This window comes from Artemia franciscana, chromosome 21 (assembly GCF_032884065.1).
Source record: "Artemia franciscana chromosome 21, ASM3288406v1, whole genome shotgun sequence".
Lineage (NCBI taxonomy): Eukaryota > Metazoa > Arthropoda > Branchiopoda > Anostraca > Artemiidae > Artemia > Artemia franciscana.
Window position 1 is genome coordinate 27,477,704 of NC_088883.1, and position 24,417 is coordinate 27,502,120.

At 35.3% G+C, this 24,417-nt stretch overlaps 2 protein-coding genes across 5 annotated transcripts in view; one reads left to right on the plus strand and one right to left on the minus strand.

Moving 5' to 3' along the window:
• The window catches only part of LOC136040658 (hyaluronan mediated motility receptor-like), a 92,948-nt gene extending 92,041 nt beyond the window's left edge, over nucleotides 1-907 (minus strand). The window contains exon 1 of one of the 2 annotated variants that reach the window (XM_065724941.1): nucleotides 785-907. In XM_065724941.1, coding sequence (XP_065581013.1) covers nucleotides 785-830 — 46 coding nt within the window. In that variant the 5' untranslated portion in view covers nucleotides 831-907. The remainder of the gene's footprint in view (nucleotides 1-784) is intronic. The other variant, XM_065724942.1, reaches the window with a different exon arrangement.
• Nucleotides 908-5,411: 4,504 nt separating this feature from the next.
• LOC136040666 (zinc finger protein 287-like) overlaps nucleotides 5,412-24,417 on the plus strand; it is a 49,718-nt gene continuing 30,712 nt past the window's right edge. For 2 of the 3 annotated variants that reach the window (XM_065724958.1, XM_065724957.1), the window contains exons 1-2: nucleotides 5,412-5,519; nucleotides 20,100-20,283. In XM_065724958.1, the coding sequence (XP_065581030.1) occupies nucleotides 20,238-20,283 (46 nt within the window). In that variant the 5' untranslated portion in view covers nucleotides 5,412-5,519; nucleotides 20,100-20,237. The remainder of the gene's footprint in view (nucleotides 5,520-20,099; nucleotides 20,284-24,417) is intronic. The other variant, XM_065724959.1, reaches the window with a different exon arrangement.

The following is a 24,417-nucleotide window of genomic DNA, read 5'->3' on the forward strand; positions in this document are numbered from 1 at the left end:
AGTGTAAAACATGACATTTTGATACATTAAAAGTGAGTAGCCAAGATTTTGCCCACACACTCAGGAGATCAAGGTCATTTTGAAGTTGGGAAGCATCTTCAAGAGTGCTAGCTGGACCAATTACCTTGGAATCATCAGCATATAACGTCATCCTGCTTTTAATTGCTAGAGGAGCATCATTTATGAAAATATTGAACATGGTGGGGCCAAGAACACTATCCTGTGGAACCCCACTGATAACATTCCAAGAGGAGGATAGAATAGGATTGCCATCTGCATCAATCAGTCTTACATGCTGAACACAATTCCTCAAGAAATCCAGAATCCATTTAAGAATTTTTTCCTCCAAACCAATAGATTGTAGCTTAAGCTCAAGTCTCCTATGACAAACTTTGTCAAATGCTTCTGAAAAATCAAGGAGGATCATGTCAACAGGGATTCCCAACTCCAGTAGTTTTGTAACTAGTAACTATCTATTGTAACTGTAACTTTGTAAAATAGTAACTTATACATGAATTTGATAATAAGTAGGCCTAGGTCTAAATGATGTACTGTATAGACAAAGCTATGAAACAAAATTATCCAGTGAATCAAAGCTTTATTAAGATATTCGTTTAGATTTTGTGTAGAAGGTGTATGGCTAACTAGCCTCAAAGCTTTAGGCTAAATTTGACTGTTAAACCTTTAAATGCTGATCATAGCATAAGGTTATTTAAGGAACCTATTAGAAAATAGTAACTTGGTAAAATATACATTGATATAGATGAATTCGAGAATGACTTACAAATGAACTCATTGAATCTTTTAATTGACGCTTTAGCAAACGACATGTCTGTTCTTTCGAATCAAATTGAATTTTTCGCCTTGAGATATAATACAGTGTTGCCGTTGCATTGACTTTCGGCAATATGAATCCTTGTCATTCTTATTTTTTCTTAGGCGACCTACTCTCCTCTGTAAATAATGAGCAAGATCTTGGTGTTTCTATTGACAATGAACTAAAAGTTAGTACTCATGCTAAGAGATCTTCTTCTGGTACTAGTTCTACTTCGGGACTGATTAAGCCAAGCGTACTGTTTCGACTTGCTCCCCTAAAGTCACCAGTCTTCTATGTAAGGGACTTGTGCATCCTAAGCTTGAAGTTGGAATATCTCTTGCCTCCCCATATTTAAAAAGAGACAAAAATATTCTTGAAGATGCGGAGACAAATCACTAAAGTAATATCTGGCATACGGCAGCTTCCCTACCAAGCACCAAGCAAGACTATCAAATCTGAATCTATACAGTTGTTTACAGGAGACAAAAAAGGAATTCAGCTTTGTAAAAATTGTAAATTATTCACCAGATTGATTCTGTTCTTAATGATTAAATCTATAGGAATATTTATACTCACTGTAAACCAAAGTAATGTTGGTTCGTTTTCCGAATTAAATATATTTCTTTGACAAATATTCTTAAATTCTGGATTATTTTGATGGACTTCGTCTTAAGGAGCACTGGAAAGGTAATTGGAGACCACAGAATCAAATGGGAAGGAAAAACGCTCCTGGACTTAGATTATACTGATGATTTAAGCATATTAGATGAAATTGTGAGCAAAATTAATGAATTTTTAGAGGTTTTGCGAGTTCAGGGTGCTAGAATGGGCTGGAAAAATAATTTGAAGAAGACTAAATCACTAAGGCCAGGAATAAGTAAAGATGAAAAAGTGACGTTGGGTAACGAAAAGATTGATCAGGTTGGCAGCTTCACTTACTTTGGTAGTATTATTAGTAAAGACGGTGGGAGCAGTGAAGATGTTAAAAGTAGAATAGCTAAGGCTTAGGGTGTTTTGCCTACGGATTGTTCTGGGTACCCGGCTGACTGACCGTATTTCAAACAGTAGGCTGGAGGAAAAATGTGGTTCAATCCCACTTTCTAGGGCTATAATGAAAGAAAGGTTGAGATGGCTAGGCCACGTTCTGCGGATGCAGGATGACGGATAGCCAAAGATTGTTCTTTTTGGCCAACCGTCTGGGGCTACATGGAAAGCGGGTCGTCCTTGTCAGGTTTGGGAGGATGTCATAAATAAAGATATAAAGGAAATGGGAACTTCCTGGGAAGGTGTAAATAGGCAGGCCTTGAATAGATTAGGTTGGAGGAGGAGCGTGCGTAGCTGTGTTGGCCTCAGATGGCTTGGTGCTGCAGTGAGTTATTAGTAGCGGTAGTAGTAGTAACATTCTTAAAAACGCTCTGAAATATGACTGTTATTGATAAACTCGTATTTAAATAAAAAATTCAATCTTAAGAATGGAATAATAACCTTTGGAATTGGAATGTATATGTTTGAAATATTAGAACAGAAACCATTACCATCTTAGCAATCATTGTTCAAATCCAGTTTCACCACACCAAAGATACCAAGTATTACTTAAAGTATATCAAAGCTAATTAAGGTACACAAATAAGAATGGATCTCCTTCTCAGACCCTTAAACTCTTTGGGTACTATGACAATTTTTTTATTTATTTGATCATTTGATTTTTTATTTATTCACTTTTTTTATTGCGGCCCTATATTTGGTGCTGTTGGATTATAGAGCCTAAAAAGATAACTTATATTTTTGAAATATATGACTGATAAAAATCAGCACGTATCACCTGGTGCACATCATTCCTCAAAGTGGGCTATCCTTTTGTAGTTTTTCCTGGAGATTTAATGCAATAATCCAGGTTTTTTCGTTTTTAAGCTGTTAAAACCCCAAAATTTTCGCTGTGCTACATTCAAAAAATTTTATTTATTAAAGCTAAACATAATTTTTTAGTTTTGTAGTATTTTTGAATAGCCGCATTAATCAGTAAACTAGAGAAAGTTTTAAGCTCCCCATTAAAAAAAAGTCATTTTTATTAAAGGAAAATACAATTGTGGTACTTAAAGTAAAAATTGTGCTTGCGGTGTTTTTCTCCCTCTTTGAATTTTCTGTCTTTGAGCCAGTTCCTTTAATAGCATTTTTCTTCTGCTTCAATTAGTAAATTTGGATTCAAACAGTTTATAATAGCCTTGACTTTGTCATTATTTTGTAGCTATGCTCCCCCTGACCTTCTTGGCCATCAATTTTCTTTGACATTTTCAAAGAAGACAATATGTTTAATCTTTCTTAAACTTCAACTAAGCCTCACTGATCTTAATTTTCGCGCAAATTAACTTTAAGTAACCAAATATTGACTTAACCTCCTTTGGGGAGCTCAAACTTTTGTTCGGAACGTCACTTCTTCCTCTTTCTCGAGTATGTAAAAGCCTTTAGGATATTTCGATCCCCCCCAACTATCTATTTGGGCATGACCTCACTCTGTAGTAATTACTAAAAGGACCTATAATGATTTTTATCTTCTGCAATAGACAAGGCCGTGCCCAGAGGGGTGGCTTAGGAGGTTTGAAACCCCTTGCCGCCACCCCCCAAAAAAATTAAATATTGTCCGACTCGTGAAACGTAACAAAACCAAATACAAACAAATTTTCATGCTATGTTAAAAGCTTGTCGTAACCCCACCCTAAAAAATCTTTTCGCAGCCCCCCTCCCATAATTCTGGATACAACCTTTGAAATAGATAATTGAATGTCCCTTCCAACTAAGAATCCTATTGAATGGCCTATTGTCCCATTCTTCAGTCATCATTCTTTATTCTAAAGTCATTTTGATTTATAGAAATTCTTGTTCCTTGGTTTCAGTGGATACTATCTTTGTTTATAATTTCTTAGACCACACTGCTTTTCCATTTACGAAACAAATAATTGAAGAAAAAACGGGTTTAATTTTTTTAAATAAAGCAGTGACAACAAAATAAAATAAAAACTACACTTTAACTAACCAAAAATAAAAATACTCCGAATATTTCGGCCCCACCTCCGGGAGCCTTTCTCAACGGAAAAAAAACAAAAACAAAAAGGGAGAAAGTTTTTTTTTCCGTTGAGAAAGGCTCCCGGAGGTGGGGCCGAAATATTCGGAGTATTTTTATTTTTTGTTAGTTAAAGTGTAGTTTTTATTTTATTTTGTTGTCACTGCTTTATTTCAAAAAATTAAACCCGTTTTTTCTTCAATTATTTGTTACTATCTTTGTTTAAATAATTTCTAACTGTTTTTCTAACCGTACTATGAAATAACCGTTCCCCCTGTTTTAAGTATCTCATTGAATATCAATCCGGAAAATTTTATCTCCATGGAATATTCTCTCTGTGGAAAATTCCATACCGAAGAAAAATCCCCCTCAAAAATTTACCCAAGAGGTAAAGGGGCTGGGTAACCCCGATCTTTCGACTATGTTGAACCAAATGGCTGTTTCAAAAATTTGATAGGAATTCTTTTGTAAAAATGGAGCTTCAAGGGGTGGGTAGCTGTCCTTTAATCTTTTGGTCACTTAAATTAATATTTGGATGGCCCCCCTTCCGGTCTTCTAATACCATTATTTTAATACAATCCCTCGCCGGAAAAAAAACGGATAAACTTGCATCTGAAAGATCCTCACATCGGATCATTCGACGATGCTGAACTAATTGGCTGTTTTAAAAATTTGATAGGAATTCTTTGGTAAAAATGAAGCTTCAAGGGGTGGGTAATTGTCCTTTAATCTTTTGGTCACTTAAATAAATATTTGGATGGCCCCTTTCCGGTCTTATAGTTCTAATCCCATTATTTCAGTACGATCACTCGCCGGAAAAAACGGATAAACTCGCATCCGTCATATTTTTGTGGGACAAAAAATGCAGCATTACTTAACCTCATTACGTGATTTTCATGAAGATCACGGGACTTTTCGAGATTTGGGAATGCTTCCCTCTTTTTGAAAATCAGGTTCATTTTCACAGGCCTCTAGATTTTATTGGGTAATATTAAACCTTCTGAATTTTAAATATTTGGAAACAGCATCATAAACTAATTCATTTGAGGTATTCTTTGCGATTAAATATTTCTTATTGTTGTTCTAGTTTATAAATATATTATTCTTTCAGGAATGAATGACGATGCAAAGATGTTTTGGAAGGCTCATCTGCTGTCAAATACGACTTTTCTAGTCTTTTTTCTGTTAAACTATAGGTTGGTCTTTTGGTACCCGAGTCGAGCCGGGTGGGTATTTGCCACCCCTGTCCCCCCAAATGGCGCCTCTGCACATAATTTGATGTTGCATGACACAATGACATATGCAGTCTGAAAGATGACACAATCAAAGAAAATGACACATTTTTCAGTAGAAATGACTCATTTTGTTCATCTAGTTTTGTTTTTATATGGTAATAAAAGAAAAAGTAAAATTTCAGTTTTCTACCTTCAGAAAAGTTACAAATTAACGGGAGGGAATAGCCCTAACTAATCGTGGCAGTAGTACACAGACAGTAGGGAATATAGGGTGCAGATGCTGCTACCATATTTAAAATTTAAACGACGCAATGAAAACGGCCAAAAGCGGAAATTGAAAATCAAAATGCATGCTGAATCTCTGAGCTTATGAGCCGAGCCTTCTTGATTGAGTATTTGATGCCAACTGGTATGTACTTAATAGTAAAAAGTAAACAATGCAGTTTACCAAAGCTGTATGGATAAACAGCAACTCCCATTTTCGGGAGTAGGCCTACAGGAGGGGTAGATTACAAATTTCCAGAGAATTCTTTCCTTCAGAATAACCCATCTGGCTTAAAAATGCACCAATAAATATGACAAGAATACTAGATTGAAGCTGGTTGAATGATTTGAATATTGAATAAATAAATATAGCTTCAATATTTCTAATTGAACATATTTTTATTTTCAAACAATATTACTTAATTCTAACCTTACCTTGTTTCACTAAAAAATGATGAAAAAGGAAGAGTTAAGAAAGTCAATAGCCAGAAAACAGCTTTTTGAAACATCAAATAAATTAGAAAATGCACAGAATTTTAATATCTTTGTGCAGATGACTTTGAGAAAAGTCACTGACACAGGGACCTTAGTAGTCAAGAAGCGTTGTTAATTCTTAAATAATAAATTGAGAAAAGTCATATTTTGCCCCTGGACTGTCAGGACATTTTGTACATTTCATTTTAACATTTTTATGGCAGAAATTGAGGTAGTGAAAAAAGGAGGTCAGGTACCCCTCCTGTAGATTAGGGATAAGCTTATTATGGTTATTTAGGTACTTAGTTAGGCTACTTAGATTTGAACACTGTTTTTTGTCTAAATAGTAGAATAAAGATCCAAAATGTCTATTCAAGGGTGCTCAGGGGTTTCAATTTTCATATTACCTGAACAATTGTTTAGGGTCATGAAACTATTGTTAATAGTAGTGTACTGACGTCATTTTTGTCAACTGTTGACTGACATCATGTTTGTTGACTGTATATGATGTTATTATAAGTAGCCTATATAAGAAGGCCTTTCAACAAGAAATTTTTAATATACATAAAAATAAGTTGTTTGTGTGGTGAGAGCTAATGCCAAAAGGCTTGCAGCTAATAGAGAAAGTGAAAAAAGAAAGTATGCTGAGGAATCACACCAACAGCATCAAAACAGGTTTGCAGCTAATAGAGAAAGTATAAAAAGAAAGCATGCCAAGGAATCACAACAACAGTGTGAAAACAGGCTTGCATCTCAAAGAGAAATCACCAAAAGAAAGCATGCCAAGGAATCTTGCCTACCAGATTTCAGTTAAAAAAAAAAGGTTCAGCAATATGTATTTCATAGTGACAAAAGACAAGTCAAGGTAAAACAAACCAAACAACTTGAAAGTGATACTGATGATAAAAAAAAAAAAACAACATTGAAAGGACCATTGTTTCCCAGTTGCAACATCTTTTCCACATAAATAATAATTTACTGCTTCTGTTCAAAACAGCAATCAAATTGATGCCTACTGATATGCAACTATCAACAAAGTGGCAATTGTTTTGGTCTGTGATTTGTATATGATGTCACAGGCTTTGTATATGACATCATTATAAGTATATAAGAAGGCATTTCAAAGAGAAGTTTTTATTAAACTTGGATACATCAGCTTTTACATCCTGGACAATTGCCGGTTCATAGACATGACATTACAGCCCTGGTCTTCCAGCAAAAGTTGCTCTCCTTCATCTCTTACAGAGTTATGGGAGAAATACAAATCACAAATGGCCAAGAATATACTCCACCAAATACAGCTAGAAAGGTCAGATATGACCTTGGACTTTACAACAGAAATTTATAACTGCACTTTAGTTATGATTGAAGATTTGTGCTTATCTATTGCAAACAAACTACTCAAGCATTTGGGAATGCCTTCACCTAATTGTACTGCTTCTATTTCTACATGTGTAGAATGGGATTGTGAACAAAGTTACAACACAATTGATCTATTGTTGTATGTTACAGACCAGGACACAAGGAATATAAATGACAATGGGGACACTCAAAGAGAAATTACAGACTGGGACACCAGGACGCAAATGACAAGTGGGATACAGGGAATATAAATGACAACCAGGACACTCAAAGAGAAATTACAGACCAAGACACCAGGACACAAATGACAACTGGGACACAGGGAATATAAATGACAACCGGGAAACAGGGACACAACTACAATAGGGATGCTGGAAGGGCACATGGGGGATATATAAATGACAACAGGGAATATTCAATTAGCAATTACCATCAACAAAGCCCAAGGGCAATCATTAGAAAAATGCAGTATAGATCTGAATACAGATTGTTTTCCCATGGACAATTATATGTTGCATGTTCAAGAGTCAGTAAACCTGACAATCTATTTATATGCACAGACAATGGGACAGTGAAGAATATTGTATATTTGCAAGTTTTACGTAGTTAAAAATATATATATATCTATCTATATTCACAGGTGGGACACAGGGACACAACTACAATAGCGCATAACTAATATGGCATGTAATAACTTATGCGTGCAGGGGGGGGGTGCAAAGCGCCCCCTCCAACTAGGTGTTGGTGTGGTGTGAAGTGCCACACCAACAGCTAGTATTAAATATGTAAACTAACCATTGCTGTATTTAATATATGCTATGCTTTACCCCCCCCCCTAATGTGCAAATATATAATAACTCCCTAATGGTGAGTTTGTAGTAGTTTTGCAAGAGAAAAAAGATGTTCCAAAAGTCAAAATGCATCTATTAACAATAGTTTCATGACCCAAAACAATTGTTCAGGTAATAGGAACATGGACCAGGGGTTTTTCTTGCTACTTTCAGGGGTTTTCCTTGCTATGCTACTTTTTTGCTACTTTGGCTAACTTATAATTGACTTTTGTTAGGGCAGCCACATAAACACCTAGTGGCACAAATTGTTGATTTTTTTGTTGTAGAAGCATGAATTGCTGTGAATTTTGCTTTTCAGTTTTACATGTCTAAAACATTTCTAAAAATATTTTAAAAATACCATTGCATTCAGAAAATTGTTTGTTTTATAAGGCCATATTCCCCTAACCTAGTTATTTAATATTATTTCTTACTTTTCAACATAAATTTAGATGGAAAAAAAGCAACTGAGCTTCTCTACAAAAATGTACTGATACTAAGAGGAAAAGTCAGCAGTCTATTGCAGTAATAGGTCCATTGGACTATAACCTTGATGATCGTATTAACACTTTCCCATCTAACTCACTTACTGGGGTTCCCCATGCACCCAAACTAGCTCAAAACCTCCCAGATTCATATAATTTTATTGACGTACATAGTTCCAATTTGGCTACTAGATGGACACAGGCATTTCCTTCTGTAAAATATTGTTTTCTTAAAAGATATAGAATGTTTAGAAGCAAGATAGAGATATGATTTTGGCCTCAAATCAAAGTTTAATTATAGGAGAACTATATTCTGGTCTTCTAAAGCTCAGGTTTAATCCACCCTTCTTTTGTCACAACAAGTACAGTAAATTAATACTTTTCTAAAGAAAAGTATTAATTTAGTGTTAACAAACATTCAAATAAGAAATACCTCTAATGTACTCATCAAAACAGGTCACTAAACCCTGTTTGAAGTTCTGGGGAGGAGGGTCTGTGTGTTAGAGGTTTCCAAGTTGTTCAGTACTTGTGTATCTGATATTCATCTATGATTTTTAGTACAAATATGCAATTTAATTTTGGCTTAGATTTTTCCTCTGCCTCTAGGTCCATTGAAAATACAATTGTAACCATTAAGAGAGGAAGACAGCTTAGTAGTATTGTTAGTTCAAGCTAAGTTTCAATGAGGGCATAATGAACCCTGGACAAGATAGTTGGAATTGTTTTGTCTGGGAACTAAGTTCCAATTACCAAGTCAAAGTGACATACTGTACAAAAGAAGGAAAGTAGACCCAAAGCATGTAAAAACAAAAAGAAGCATGTTCAGGCATTGTATTTTATTTTTACAAGTTTCTTCTCAACTGAATCCAGGCCTCAGACAAGTCATTTGCTTGCAAAGTCCTGTGGTGGCGCAGTGGGTTTGACCTTAGCTTGGTAATATAGGACCCAGAGATCAAATCATGCTGCAGTAATGCACTGCAGGGTCGTCGTTAGCGTCGTTAATCTGATACAATACAATACAAATTTGCTTGCAAACTCATAAGCTCAAATGCATACTGTGGTCTTGTATTTTTTCCATTTTCAAAGGTGTCAACTAAAGCTTAGCCAATAAAGCCAATTACATAAATTTGTGACATCATACAAGAAGTTTATTTTCAATTTACTGTTCTAATTGATTGTCCCTAGAACTTTTGCAAATGTAAACTTGCCTTGTTGGATGCACAGACGCAAAATCATAGTGTATAACATTAATTTAGTCAAATGTTCCTATTTCTTTCATGACATCATAAACACATCATGACCCAAGATAATAGGATAAGGTTATGTTTACTCCTTTTTTAACTGATTTGGAAAAGATTATATACTGTATTCAAAACTTTAAACAAAGATCTGGAAGATGTGGCTAGACAGCATAATAGTAAAATATTATACTGGCATGTTAATAAATTGAAAGGGAGTAGTCAATCTGGGCTAGTCCCAGTTAAAGATAGAAATGGGGCCACAATTAGTGATAAGGACAAAGTTAAAGAAAGATGAGTGGAACATTTTGAGAATGTGCTAAACCAAGATACAGTTGCAGGAAAAGATATAGATGAAAATGAAAAAGTTTGTGATACCTTAGATGTGAAGGAAGATTTGTTTAGTGAAGAAGAATTAGCAACAGTACTAAAAGGATAAAAAAATACTAAGGCTCCAGGTGCTGATAGTGTGATAAATGAGTTTCTTAAATATGGTGGCTCTGAGGTTAGGAATTATGAACATGATTTTTGAAAAAGGGTAAGTACCTAATGATTTTAGGAAAACCTTAATTAAACCACTGTATAAGAAAGGTGACAAGAGTGTGTGTTGTAATTATCAAGGCATTAGTCTGGTCTCTGTAGGTAGCAAATTACTCAGTAATATGATACTTTTTAAACTAAGAGATGCTGTAGACAAGTTTTAAGGGAAGAACAGTGTAGTTTTAGAAAAGGCAGAGGATGTGTTGACCAAGTTTTTACTCTTAGGTTAATTAAACAAAAAAAGACAAGTTTTTTTAAATGACAGTAAGGAGCAACATTAAAACTTAAAACAAACAGAAATTACTCCAACTCTTTTTCTTAACTCTACATTTTAAAACAGTAAAAAACTTTAGCATAAAGAGCGGGGCGTTGAGGAGGAAAAGCCTGTTTCAAATACGCGAGTAATTTCTGTTCGTTTTAAGTTTTAATGTTGCTCCTTACTTCCATTTAAAAAAACTTTTTTTTTTCTGGACGTTTTTGAATTAATGCATGGTTTGATCTTGGCTCTCCACACATAAATAATTAAAACAAAATTTGCATATAAATTTTTGGGGCTAAGTGGCTTTCTCATAGTTTTAATTGGAAGATCTTGAGAAAAAAGGAGCAAGGGAGGAGGCCTAGCTGCCCTCCAATTTTTTGATTACTTAAAAAGGCAACTATAACATATAATTTTTTACGAATGTTTTCATAAGTAAAAAATATACATAACTTACAAATTAAATTATGTAGCGAACTTCTATATTCGTATGTCTTTGTCAAGATTAGAAAATCAGAAGCTACAGTGATGACATTGATCAAATATGGCTCTGAAGCATGGGCGCTCCAAAAAGCAGAGGAAAAATTACTACATGTTTTCCAGAGAAATTGCCTATTGATTGTTCTGGGTACCTGGCTGACTGAACATATTTCAAACAGTAGGCTGTACGAAAAATGTGGTTCAATACTGCTTTGTAGGGCTGTAATGAAAGAAAGGTTGAGATGGCTAGGCAACATTCTGTAGATGAAGGATGACAGATTGCCAAAGATTGTCCTTTTTGGCCAACCGTCTGGGGTTACACAGAAAGCAGGTCGTCCTTGTCTGGGTTGGGAGGATGTCATAAATAAAGATTTAAAGGAAATGGGAACTTCCTGGGAGGGTGTGAAGAGGGAGGCCTTGAATAGATTAGGTTGGAGGAGGAGCGTGCGTAGCTGTGTTGGCCTCAGGCAGCTTGGTGCTGCAGTGAATTATTATTAGTAGTATTAGATAGAAACAGTGAAAATTCAAGTTGTAGTCTAAGCCTATCTTGTCATTGTTACCTATTCAGTACTTATCCCAATAAGAACTTCCCTTTTTTGTACCCCCCCCCCTTATTTAGCTGGTTCTAGCCTGAAAGGTTAGGCCTATATTTGCCCATATTTTTCCACATGAAATAATGATTAAGTGGTAATTTTGCAGTTATCAACATAATTTGGTTAGGACTAAGTGAATTCATCATTTGATGCCCTTTCTCATGTTTTTTCATAGCTTAATAATCATTTCTAGGGGAAATTCAATTTTGAGCCCTTAATGAGGTTTTAAAAGGTAAAACAGCCAACAACAGGCCTAATCAATAGTTTCAAAATTTTGGAAGATGTGATAAATTTATAGGTATAGAGGTAAATTTTTTGCAATTCATATAATTGACTTACTGAGAAAGTGAACAAACCACTTAATGCCTTTTTTTTAATAATCACTTCTACTGCAAGTTCAAATTCAAACGCTTTTTGACCTAACCTAAACTAACCTTATTTTAAATAATTTGGCACTGAGTAAATGTAATATTATTTTGTCAAAAATGACCAAGAAAATAGCACTGAGAAAACATATTATTATTTTGTTGAAAATGATCAATAACTGATACTTTAATTGAAAATTCATCATTTTAAGAGCTCAAAGAGTGCTTAAACTTGGATTTGCAGTGGAAGCGATTTTTATATTCTTAAAGAATATACAAGAAGACATTGAGTAGTATGTTCACTTTATTTGTAAGTCAATTATAAAACTGCAAAAAATTTACCAGTATAGATGTATGAGCAGTCCACCACATAAGGAGACATGTTAAGAAAACAATTCTTAATGATATACTATAATAATACTTCATAATATTCACAATAATCCTAGTTAATATATTTTGCAATGGGAGAACCTTTATCTTCACTTCTTTCCTTGTTTTTCCAGTTTTTTTTAGAAAATTCATGAATTTCTTAGAATATATATATTAACATAGTAGCCTATATACCCACATTCCTAATGTGCAAATATATAACCTTCATTTGCATCACAAATGAACTTTACCCCCACCCCCTTGATGTGTAAACATACACTTTGATTTGGATATATCTAGCAGTGGGGGTAAAGTTCATTTGGGTAAATTGCCTTAAATTGCAGCTTTGAGCAATCTAAGGATTTTTCCTTGTAGAAAATCCAGAGTTGATAATACATGACACATACTTCAATATGTACACTTGACTAGTGGTTTGATGTTGCTGATTCAAGTGCTTCCTAGTTATACTTCCATTCTTTTGTTGACCGTTTGTTGTCAAGAGGGCTTTTAAAACTGTTTGTGGTTTGGGCAGCAATGGTATATGGCTGTAATTTGTTCCAGAGGTTGGCAACATGGTTGGTAAGAAAATGGGCGCATTGCCACCCATTTTGCTATAAAATATGCTATAATAATACTATATGCTATAATAATACTTCATAATATTCACAATAATCCTAGTTAATATATTTTGCAATGGGAGAACGTTTATCTTCACTTCTTTCCTTGTTTTTCCAGTTTTTTTTTAGAAAATTCATGAATTTCTTAGAACATATATATTAACATAGTAGCCTATATACCCACATTCCTAATGTGCAAATATATACCCAGAATTACATTCTGAATCTAAATATAACCTTCATTTGCATCACAAATGAACTTTACCCCCACCCCCTTGATGTGTAAACATACACTTTGATTTGGATATATCTAGCAGTGGGGGTAAAGTTCATTTGGGTAAATTACCTTAAATTGCAGCTTTGAGCAATCTAAGGATTTTTCCTTGTAGAAAATCCAGAGTTGATAATACATGACACATACTTCAATATGTACACTTGACTAGTGGTTTGATGTTGCTGATTCAAGTACTTCCCAGTTATACTTCCATTCTTTTGTTGACCGTTTGTTGTCAAGAGAGTTTTTAAAACTGTTTGTGGTTTGGGCAGCAATGGTATATGGCTGTAATTTGTTCCAGAGGTTGGCAACATGGTTGGTCAGAAAATGGGAGCATTGCCACCCATTTTGCTATAAAATATGCTATAATGATACTATATGCTATAATAATACTTCATAATATTCACAATAATCCTAGTTAATATATTTTGCAATGGGAGAACCTTTATCTTCACTTCTTTCCTTGTTTTTCCAGTTTTTCTAAACAAATTCATGAATTTCTTAGAACATATATATTAACATAGTAGCCTGTATACCCACCTTCCTAATTTGCAAATGTGTACCCAGAATTACATTCTGAATCTAAATATAACCTTCATTTGCATCACAAATGAACTTTACCCCCACCCCCATGATGTGTAAATATACACTCTGATTTGGATATATCTAGCAGTGGGGGTAAAGTTCATTTGGGTAAATTACCTTAAATTACAGCTTGGAGCAATCTAAGGATTTTTCCTTGTAGAAACTCCAGAGTTGATAATACATGACACATACTTGAATATGTACACTTGACTAGTGGTTTGATGTTGCTGAAGTGCTTCCCAGTTATACTTCCATTCTTTTATTGACCATTTGTTGTCAAGATGGTTCTTAAAACTGTTTGTGGTTTGGGTAGCAATGGTATCTGGCAGTAATTTGTTCCAGAGGTTGGCAACATGGTTGGTCAGAAAATGGGCGCGTTGCTGCTTTGAGGAGAAATGCCTGGATAACTACAAGTTATGTCCCCTTGTATGAGAGTCCTGAGATGCCTGAGGCCAGGGAGTGCCTTTGGATTAATAAGCTTATGAACCAGAATGGCATCACCCCTACTTCTATAAACCAGAGCTGGGAGTTTCAGCTTGCATAGCCTTGTAGGGTAAGGGAGTTCATGTAGTCCACTCACCATCTTAGTGGCTCTTCTCTGGACATCTTCAAGAATTTTAACATCTTTTTTGAAAAAGGGAGATGCAAGGACCATACCTGTCTTCAGCCTTTGCTGAACAAGTCCTTTGTACAAAAGGCTCTGAATTTTAGGAGAACTGGAGGAAATTATTCTTTTTATGAGCCCTAGTGATGAACTAGCTGATGCTGCTGTCTTCTTTGCCTGAGTGCTAAATTTAAGATGCTCATCAAAAATTACTCCTAGGTCATGTTCTTCCAACACAGGAGAAAGGGGCTGACCATAAAGAGAGTAATTTCTATTGATATTCTTGTGTCCAATGTGTAAAACATGGTATTTTGACACATTGAAAGTGAGTAGCCAAGATTTCTCCCACATGCTAAGGAGATCAAAGTCTTTCTGAAGTTGGGAAGTATCCTCAAGAGTGCTAGCTGGACCAGTTACCTTGGAATCATCAGTATATACCATCATCTTGCTTTTAAGCGCTAGATGAGCATTGTTTATAAAAATATTGAACATGGTGGGGCCAAGCACACTACCCTCTGGAACTTCACTGATAACAAGCTGAGAGGAGGAGAGGACAGGATTGCTATCTGCATTAAATAGTCTTACATGCTGAACATGATTCCTCAAGAAATTCAGAATCCATTTAAGAATTTTTTCCTCCTAACCAATAGATTGTAGCTTAAGCTCATGACTCCTATGACAGACTTTGTCAAATGCTTTTGAAAAATCAAGAAGGATCGTGTCAACAGGGATTCCCAACTCCAGTAGTTTTGTAATATAGTCATATGACTCGAGTAGATTAGTATCAACTGATCTGTTGCTTCAGAAACCATGTTGAGAGCTGTTGAGAAGATGATTCTGATCAAGATGCTCAATAACTGGTTTGTTGACAATACGTTCTAGAAGCTTAACAACAACTGAGAATACTAATAGGCCAGTAGTTTTCTGCAGAATATTTCCTTGCCTTTTTGTGAATGGGGGTGATATGTGCCACTTTCCACTCTTCAGGAAGCTTTGAGCTATCAAGAGATAGTCTGATGAGCTCTGAGAGTGGGTATGCTATTTCTGTTCTGCACTCATGCAAAAGACAGGGATGGAGGCCATCTGGCCTTGCAGATTTATTTACATTCAACAAAGCAAGCTGTTTCAAAACTGACTCCTTGGTTAGCTCTAGAGGTGGCATTGGTTGAGTAACAGCATATGAGGGAGGAGCTGGGAGCTGACTTGCAGTTTCTGATGTGAAAGCTGATGCAAACTGGTTATTTATAATCTTGGATTTAATAGCCGGGTCTGAAACTCTCTGATCATGATGGGTCAGACCAGGTATGGAGTGTTTATTTTGACATTTAACAGAAGCATACTGCCAAAACAGCATGGGATTATTTTTTATATTTTCAGCTAACCTTTCTTCATGACTCTTCTTCAGTTGTTTGATGGAATTGGTGGCCTCATTCAATGCCTTTTGATACTTCTGATAGTTTGCAGCTGTTTTTTTTTTTTTTATTTTTTCCAGGTTCTATTCTTCCTGTTCAGAATTTTGCTAGTTAGATGAGTCATGAAGGGTAGTGTTTTTGCCTGTTTCCTCCAAAATGTTCTAGTGTGAGCTTTTTCAAAAACTAGCAAAACAGCTTTGAATTTCTGCCAAGATTCTTCAGTGTCTGAAGTGACTATGGTATCCCAATCAAAGTCAGCAAGTCTCAGAGATATGCTTATTATCAATAATTTTGTGTTGTTTAGGAAGAGGTTGAGCAGTAGCAGCCAAGCGCAATTCTGTGAGAATAGCAGCATGATCACTGTTGCCAATAGGGGCAAGAAATCCAGTTTTAGTCCACAAATCTAGATTATTAAGAATAACTAGGTCCAGTATGTTAGATGTTTGACCATCTCTGTACTGTGTAGGTTGGTCAACAGTTTGGAACAGCAAATGTTCAGACAGGCAAGTAAGAAATGGAGATTCCAGTTCTTTGGCTGAGAAACCAGAACCATCAACCCAATCATAATAAAGAATATTGAAGTCACCAAGAATCACCACATGTTGGTTACAAGAGTCCTTGATAATATCAGAAATAATATTAGCAAGATACTGATTAGTTTTGTTGAATATAACTAAAACATTTAGTTTTATTCAACAAAACTGAATGTTTAGTTTTGTTCCAAATGCTCTAAACTGGAAACTATGGTGCAAAGCAGCATAGTTTCCAGTTTAGATCATTTAAAAATGCTAATTCTAGAAGAGCATCCATTTCTGGTTGACCCTCCTCCATGGGGCAAACTAAAAAAGTGTAAAGTGGGCTTGCTTACATGTAACATTACCTATAGAGCAAAGCATATTAGTCCATGAGCCTCATGGGCATGCAGGGTGAGGTCTATATTCTATATTTATTTAATAAACCTTGTTTAAGGTTTTTTTTTAGTTTTATCACTCTTTGTTTAATACAGACCTTGCCCTGCTGCCTGCATGGCTCATGGACTAATACACTTTGCTCTATAGGTAATGTTACCTGTAAGCAAGCCCACTTTACGCATTTTTAGTCTCATTGAAGGGGATTTTAGAAAGCTAAAAAATAGATGTGCTTAACTAATAGTGGCAAAGAAACAATGTACAATCATCAGAATCTTGCTATATGCAGTAATACGCACTTTACATCACTTGGAACAAAACTAAACATCTACCTTCATTTGTATGCATGCAAGCTATATAGGATGTATGAGATACATTTTGGAAACAGTGTAAAGAACTAAGTTGGAACTATCAGGTTATGAGGAGGGTATGTTCTGCTAGACCAAAAACACACTTAAAAAAGCCCATAGACTAGGGTATAAAGTAGAAACTTTCATGAAAACTTTAGGGCTACTATTATTGCTTCTTCTGCTCTTACAATTGAACCAAATGAATAGCATAGATACAATTTTCTGTGAAGTTTATTAAGTTTCTTTTGCAGGAAAACTTGAGCATATGTAAAACTAAATTAAACAGTACTGTCTGCATCCAGATTTTTTAATTGATGTATGTTATCTGAAATTGTTGAAACTTTTCTTCAACATATAAAAAGTAAGCCAAACTAGATTCTTAAAAAAAATTAAAATATTTGCAATTCCTTTGCAATGAAAATAGCTATGTCAATAAAAAAACAACATGAATAAATTAAAACAAAATTCCATAAAACGAGTTTTTAAAGAAAAGTAGAGAGCTACATGAAGCCAAAAATAAGCAGAAATAAAGTACAATAATTTTCCAACCATAAATCTACCAAAAAATAACCATAAATAAATAAATGAAACCCAAAACAAGCAGAAATTACTACTATTAACTGAGAAAATAATTTTTACTTTGCTCAAAACAGAATAATATAAATCTTTTAACTTTATTAACATTAATTCACCCAAAGCTATTAAGACTAATGAGGAAATATCAGTATATGTATATTAAATTGGAAATGCGCATTCATTTGTTGTTTTGTTCAATAATCCAGGTTATGATGTTGTTTATAAATCTTTTAATTTGATATTATGGGAAATATGAACAATCAGCTAGTAATAATAATTTTTTTCAGTAAAGTGCAAATTATGTTCTGGTTTTATTAGTTTAGCATTAGTATTAAAGTATTTTATTAGTTAATTAATCAATAGTTACATTAAATTGAAAGCCTTACAGTAGGAATATCAATATATAGAATGTTCAAATGCATAATGTTTCTTGCAAAAATTGAAACAACTGTGGACATATCAAGATGGTTTATGAGGGATCAAACAGTTCGTGGTAACAAACTGTAGTAAGGAGCAACCCGGCTCAATAGTAACCGAAACTCTAAAAAACAGAATTTTGATACCAATAGTTACATCAAAAGAATCACATTTTAATGGTGATTTTAAATATATAACTTTCATCAAGATTAGTCTTACTCATCAAAAGTTACGAGCCTGAGAAAATTTGCCTTGTTTTAGAACATAGGGGGAAACACCCTCTAAAAGTCATACGATCTTAACGAAAATCACACCATCGGATTCAGCGTATCAGAGAACCTAATTGTAGATGTTTCAAGCCCCTATCTACAAAAATGTGGAATTTCGCATTTTTTGCCAGAAGACAGATCAGGGATGCGTGTTAATTTTTTTTTTTTTTAATTGTTTTTTCCCCAGGGTGATCGTATCGACTCAGTGGTCCTAGATTGTCGTGAAAGGGCTCATTCTAATGGAAATTAAAAGTTCTAGTGCCCTTTTTAGGCTACCAAAAAAATTGGAGGGCACCTAGGGCCCTTCCCACGCTCATTTTTTCCCCAAAGTCACCAGATCAAAATTCAGAGATAACTATTTTATTCACCATAGTGAAAAACCTAATAAATATGTCTTTGGGGACGACTTCCTCCCCCGCAGTCCCCGTGGGAGGGGCTGCAAGTTACAAACTTTGACCTGTGTTTACATATAGTAATGGTTACTGGAAAGTGTACATACGTTTTCAGGGAGATTTTTTGGTTTGGGGGGGGGGGTATTTGGGGGGATCTTTCCATAGAGGAACTTCTCATGAGGGAAGAGACTTTCAATAGAGGGGGCGCAGGATTTTCTAGCATTATTAAAAGAAAACAATGAACAAATAAATATGAAAAGTTTTTTCTACTTAAAGTGAGAAGCAGCATTAAAACTTAAAACGAACAGAAATTATTACGCATAAGAGGGGTTTACCTCCTCGTAATACCTCGCTCTTTACGCTGAAGTATTTTTAGTAATTTCAACTATTTATTCTACGGCCTTTGTGATTCAGGGGTCATTCTTAAGGAATTGGGACAAAATCTAAGCTTTACTGTAAAGAGCAAGGTATCGACGAGGGGTGAGCCTCCTCATATATGCAATAAAAACATACGAATATAGAAGTTCGCTACGTAATTTAAAAAACTTGGAGGGCAACTAGGCCTCCTCCCTCGCTCCTATTTTCTCAAAATCTTCCGATTAAAACTATGAAAAAGCCATTTAGCCCAAAAAATTAACATGCAAATTTCGTTTTAATTATTCATCTGCGGAGAGCCAAGATCAAAACATGCATTAATTCAAAAACGTCCAGAAATTAAACATAAAAAACAAGTTTTTTTAAATGAAAGCAATGAGCAACATTAAAACTTAAAACGAACAGAAATTACTCAGTATATGAAAGGGGCTTTTCCTCCTCAACGCCCCGCTCTTTACGCTAAAGTTTTGTACTGTTTTAAAATGTAGATTTAAGAGGAAGAGTCAAACTTTAGCGTAAAGAGCGGGGCGTTGAGGAGGAAAAGCCCCTTTCATATACTGAGTAATTTTTGTTCGTTTTAAGTTTTAATGTTGCTCCTTGCTTTCATTTAAAAAAACTGTTTTTTTTATATTTAATTTCAAGTAAGAGCTGGGCTGTTGAAACACTGTAAAACATCTTCCAGTTTCTTAGGTTAAACCTAAGTTTTATTGTTAACCTTTATTGTACCTTAAAATTAATTAAAATGTCTTATTAAAATAGCAGAACTATTAAAATAATTAGCTATTAAAAATACTATTAAAATAAAATAATTATTAAAAATAATTAAAATAGAAAAATTAGTAAAACATCTTAAAATTTTTTGACTGCTGAAGGAGTAGAACATGTTTTTGACTGTAATAAAAAAATTTGGCTAAGCATTGCTTGAAACGATTGTTTTAGTTTTTGTATTTATAGGTACTTTGTTTTTCTACTCTGCAGTTTAAAACTAGAGTACTGTATCCAAGTGGTGTTGACAGTGTCTTGTCATATGTTTCTTGAGAGGTATTCAGCCAATTCTGAGAGGTAACTATGAACTAAGATCAAGTTTCAAATATGGCTGAGCCTGTTAACTTTTTTGAGACTTGTGCTGTTAAAAATGGTAAGTTTTACAATTAAATACTTGGTAACTGAATAAAAGGAAAGCTATGTTGCTTTGGTATTTTTCTCTTTTTTCCAGAAATGATTTTCTGAACAATTCCAGGAAAATTGTAACAATCACCATCAAGCTTGAATAGTGCATAATATGTTTGGAGCTCCAGCTTGATAATGTTGCATTTTTTATAAAAGAGTTTTGGACAGTAATGTGTCCCCTATCATGTTCTAATCTAGAGCTAGTAAAGTAAATTGAGTATTCTTGGAAAAAAGTTGTTGAAAACCAAATGAAACAGTGTTTTTTTTTAAATAATGTTTATTATCTTGTTTTAAATTATTAATAGAAATTGAGAAGTGAAAGCCCATTAGATTCAACGAATATAAAACTGAACCTGAAAACTTACTTAACCAAATTTAAATCCATGGAAACACAACTGTGCAAAACTCAATTTCAAATCTGGAATGATGCATCCAAGTTGGGTGGGTGAGTTGCGTGGAATTGCACCCAACTCACTACAAATATTCAGCTTCTGTAGAATCAAGCCCTAATGATACTAGACCTGTAATGATAGATATGTAATGATACTAGATATGTAATGTAATGATATGTAATGATACTAGATTCAGTAATAATACTGAAGAGAAACAATTAGCAGACGAAAATAGTCTTTAAAAAAAAGATACAACAGACACTACAGAAAAAAAGATACAAAGACACTACAGCTACTTAAAGCTACTTAAAAAGATACAAAGACACTACATAAAACAGATGTAAGATCAATGCCTTATATACCTTTTAAGAACCAGAAACATATTGGTGCTTTGGTGTAAATAATTTTTAATTATTTACATTTTTATGGCACTTGGTATTTACCAAGTGACATATAGCAATTGTAAATTCTTTCGGTCTGTCTGTCAGTCTGTCTGTCCTGGTTTTGCTAGTTTAGGCACTTCCAGATAAGCTAGGACGATAAAATTTGGCAGGCGTATCAGGGACCAGACCATATTAAATTAGCATTAGTCGTTTCCCCGGTCCAACCATTTGGGGGGGGGGCGGTTAATTTGGAAAAATTAGAAAATATGAGGTATTTTTAACTTACGAACGGGTAATCGGATCTTAATGAAATTTGATATATAGAAGAATATAGTGTCTCAGAGCTCTTATTTTAAATCCCGATCGGATCCTGTGGCATTGGGGGAGTTGGAGGGGGAAACCTAAAATCTTGGAAAACGCTTAGAGTAGAGGGATCGGGATGAAGCTAGGTGTGAAAAATAAGCAAAAGTCCTAGATACGTTATTAACATAGCCGTAACGGATCCGCTCTCTCTGGGGGAGTTGGGAGGGGGGGTTAATTCTGAAGAACTAGAAAAAATGAGGTATTTTTAACTTACGAACGGGTGATCAGATCTTAATGAAATTTGATATTTAGAAGGATATCGTGTCTCAGAGCTTTTATTTTTAATTCTGACCGTATCTGGTGACATTAGGGGGAGTTGGAGGGGGAAACCTAAAATCTTGGGAAACGCTTAGAATGGAGAGGTCAGGATGAAACTTGGTGGGAATAATAAGCACAAGTCTTAGAAACGTGATTGACATACCCGTACCGGATCCGCTCTCTTTTGGGGAGTTGTGGGGGGGGGGGTAAAAATGAGAAAAAATGAGGTATTTATATCTTGTGAACGGGTGATCAGATCTTAATGAAAGAGCTCTTATTTTAAATCCCGATCAGACCCGGTGACATTGGGGGGAATTGGAGGGGGGGGACCGAAAATCTTAGAAAACGTTAAAATTGAGGTAGCTTTATCTTACGAATGGGTGATCGGATGTTAATGAAACTTGATATATAGAAAGATCTTATATCTCAGCTGCTCTATTTTCAATTCAAATCGGATCTGGGGACATAGGGGGCTGGAGAGGGGAAACAGAAATCTTGGAAACCGGAAATCTTGGAAAATGCTTAGATTGGAGAGATCGGGATGAAACTTGATGGGAAAAATCAGCACAAGTTTTAGATATGTGATTAACATAATTGGAACGGATCCGCTCTCTTTGGGAGAGTTAGGGGGGATTTTCAGTGCTTTGGCGAGTTTAGTGCTTCTGGACGTGCTAGGACGATTAAAATTGGTAGACGTTTCAGGGACCTGCACAAATTGACTTGATAACAGTCGTTTCCCCGATTCGACCTCCTGGACGGCTGGAGGGAGAGGAAAAATTGAAAAAATGAGGTATTTTTAACTTACAAATCGGTGATCGGATCTGAATGAAATTTGATATTTAGAAGGATCTTGTGCTTCAAAGCTATTATTTTAAACCCCGCCCAGATCCGGTGGCATTGGAGGGGGAAACGGGAAATCTTGGAAAACGCTTAGAGTTGAGAGATCGGGATGAAACTTGGTGGGAAGGATAAAAAAAAGTCCTAGATACGTGATTGACATAACCAGGCTGAATCTACTCTCTTTGGGGGATTGGCGGGGGTGTAAATTCGGACAAATTAGAAAAATTAGAAAAATTGAGGTATTTTTAACTTAAGAACAGGTGACTGGATCTTAATGAAATTTGATATTTAGATGGAACTCATGTTTCAGAGCTCTTATTTCGAATCCCGACCAGAACTGGTGACATTGAAGGGAGTCGGAGGGGAAGCCGGAAATCTTGGAAAACGCTTAGAGTGGAGAGATCGGGATGAAACTTGGTTGGTAGAATAAGCAAATGTCGTAGATACGTGACTGATGTAACCGTACAGGATTCGCTCTCTTTGGGGGAGTTAGGGGGGTCCAGTGCTTTGGCTAGTTTGATGCTTCTGGACATGCTAGGACAATGAAAATTGGTAGGCGTGTCAAAAACCTTCACAAATTGACTTGGTAAAGTCGTTTTCCCCTTTTAACCATCTGGGGGCTGAAGGGAGAGGAAATATTAGAAAAAATGAGGTATTTTTAACTTACGAGTGGGTGATCGGATCTTAATGAATTTTGATATTTAGAAGGACCTCGTGTCTCAGAGCTCTTATTTTAAATCCCGACTGACATTAAGCCTCTGATTTTCCTTTTAAATCAATCCTTTGATTCTTAGAATTTTGCTAGAGCTCATGCCATATAGCTCTTGGCTCTTCAGACCTCGTCACAAGTGCCATATGAGCTCTTAGCTCTTGTTATTGGTTATTTTGTTTGATTTTTAGTCCTCAGTTTTATAAATTATGAGTAAGAGTTCGATTCTATTGATAGAAGAGCTACAGCAAAAGTCTTATCCTTATATGGTATACCAGACAAATACATTAAAGTGATTAGTGCTATGTAAGGGAATAACACTGCTGCAGTTAACATAGGAAATGAGTTTAGCAGCTGGTTTTGCATTAAATCAGGAGTTAAGCAGGGCTGTGCTCTATCCCCCTTTATATGGATCATTTTGATGGACTTTTTCTAAAGGAGAACAGGAAAGGCAATGGGAGACCATGAATCAAATAAGGAGGAAAAACTCTCCTGGACTTTGATTATGCTTGCATCCTAGATGAAAGTGTGAGCAAAATAGATGAACTTTTATAGGTTTTCCAAGTGAAGGGTGCTAGAATAGGTTTGAAAATTAATGTTAAGAAGACTAAGTCACTAAGGCTAGGAACATGTGAAGATGAAAACATGACATTGTGTAACATAAATATTGATCAGGTGGGCAGCTTCACTTACCTTGGTAGTATTATTAGTAAAGACAGTGGGAGCAGTGAAGACGTTAAAAGTAGAATAGCCAAGACTAAGGGTGTTTTTGCAAAGTTGAAAAAAAAGTTTTGAAGAATGGAAGATAAGTCTGCAAACCTAGAATAGAATATTGGAAGGTACAGTAATGACAATGGTCAAATATGGCTCTGAAGCATGGGCGCTCCAAAAAGTGGATGAAGATTTACTAGACATTTTCCAGAGAAATTGCCTTCCGATTATTCTGGGTACCCGACTGACTGTATTGACTTGACTGAGGGCAAGGAAACGTTCTGGTGATGAAGGATTACAGATTGGCCAAGATTGTTGTTTTCGGCCAACCATCTAGGGCTAAACGAAAAGCAGGTGGTCATCTTCTGGGGTTGAAGGATATCATAAAGATAGATTTAAAGGAAATGGGAACTTCCTGGAAGGGTGTAAAGACAGAGGCTTTGAAT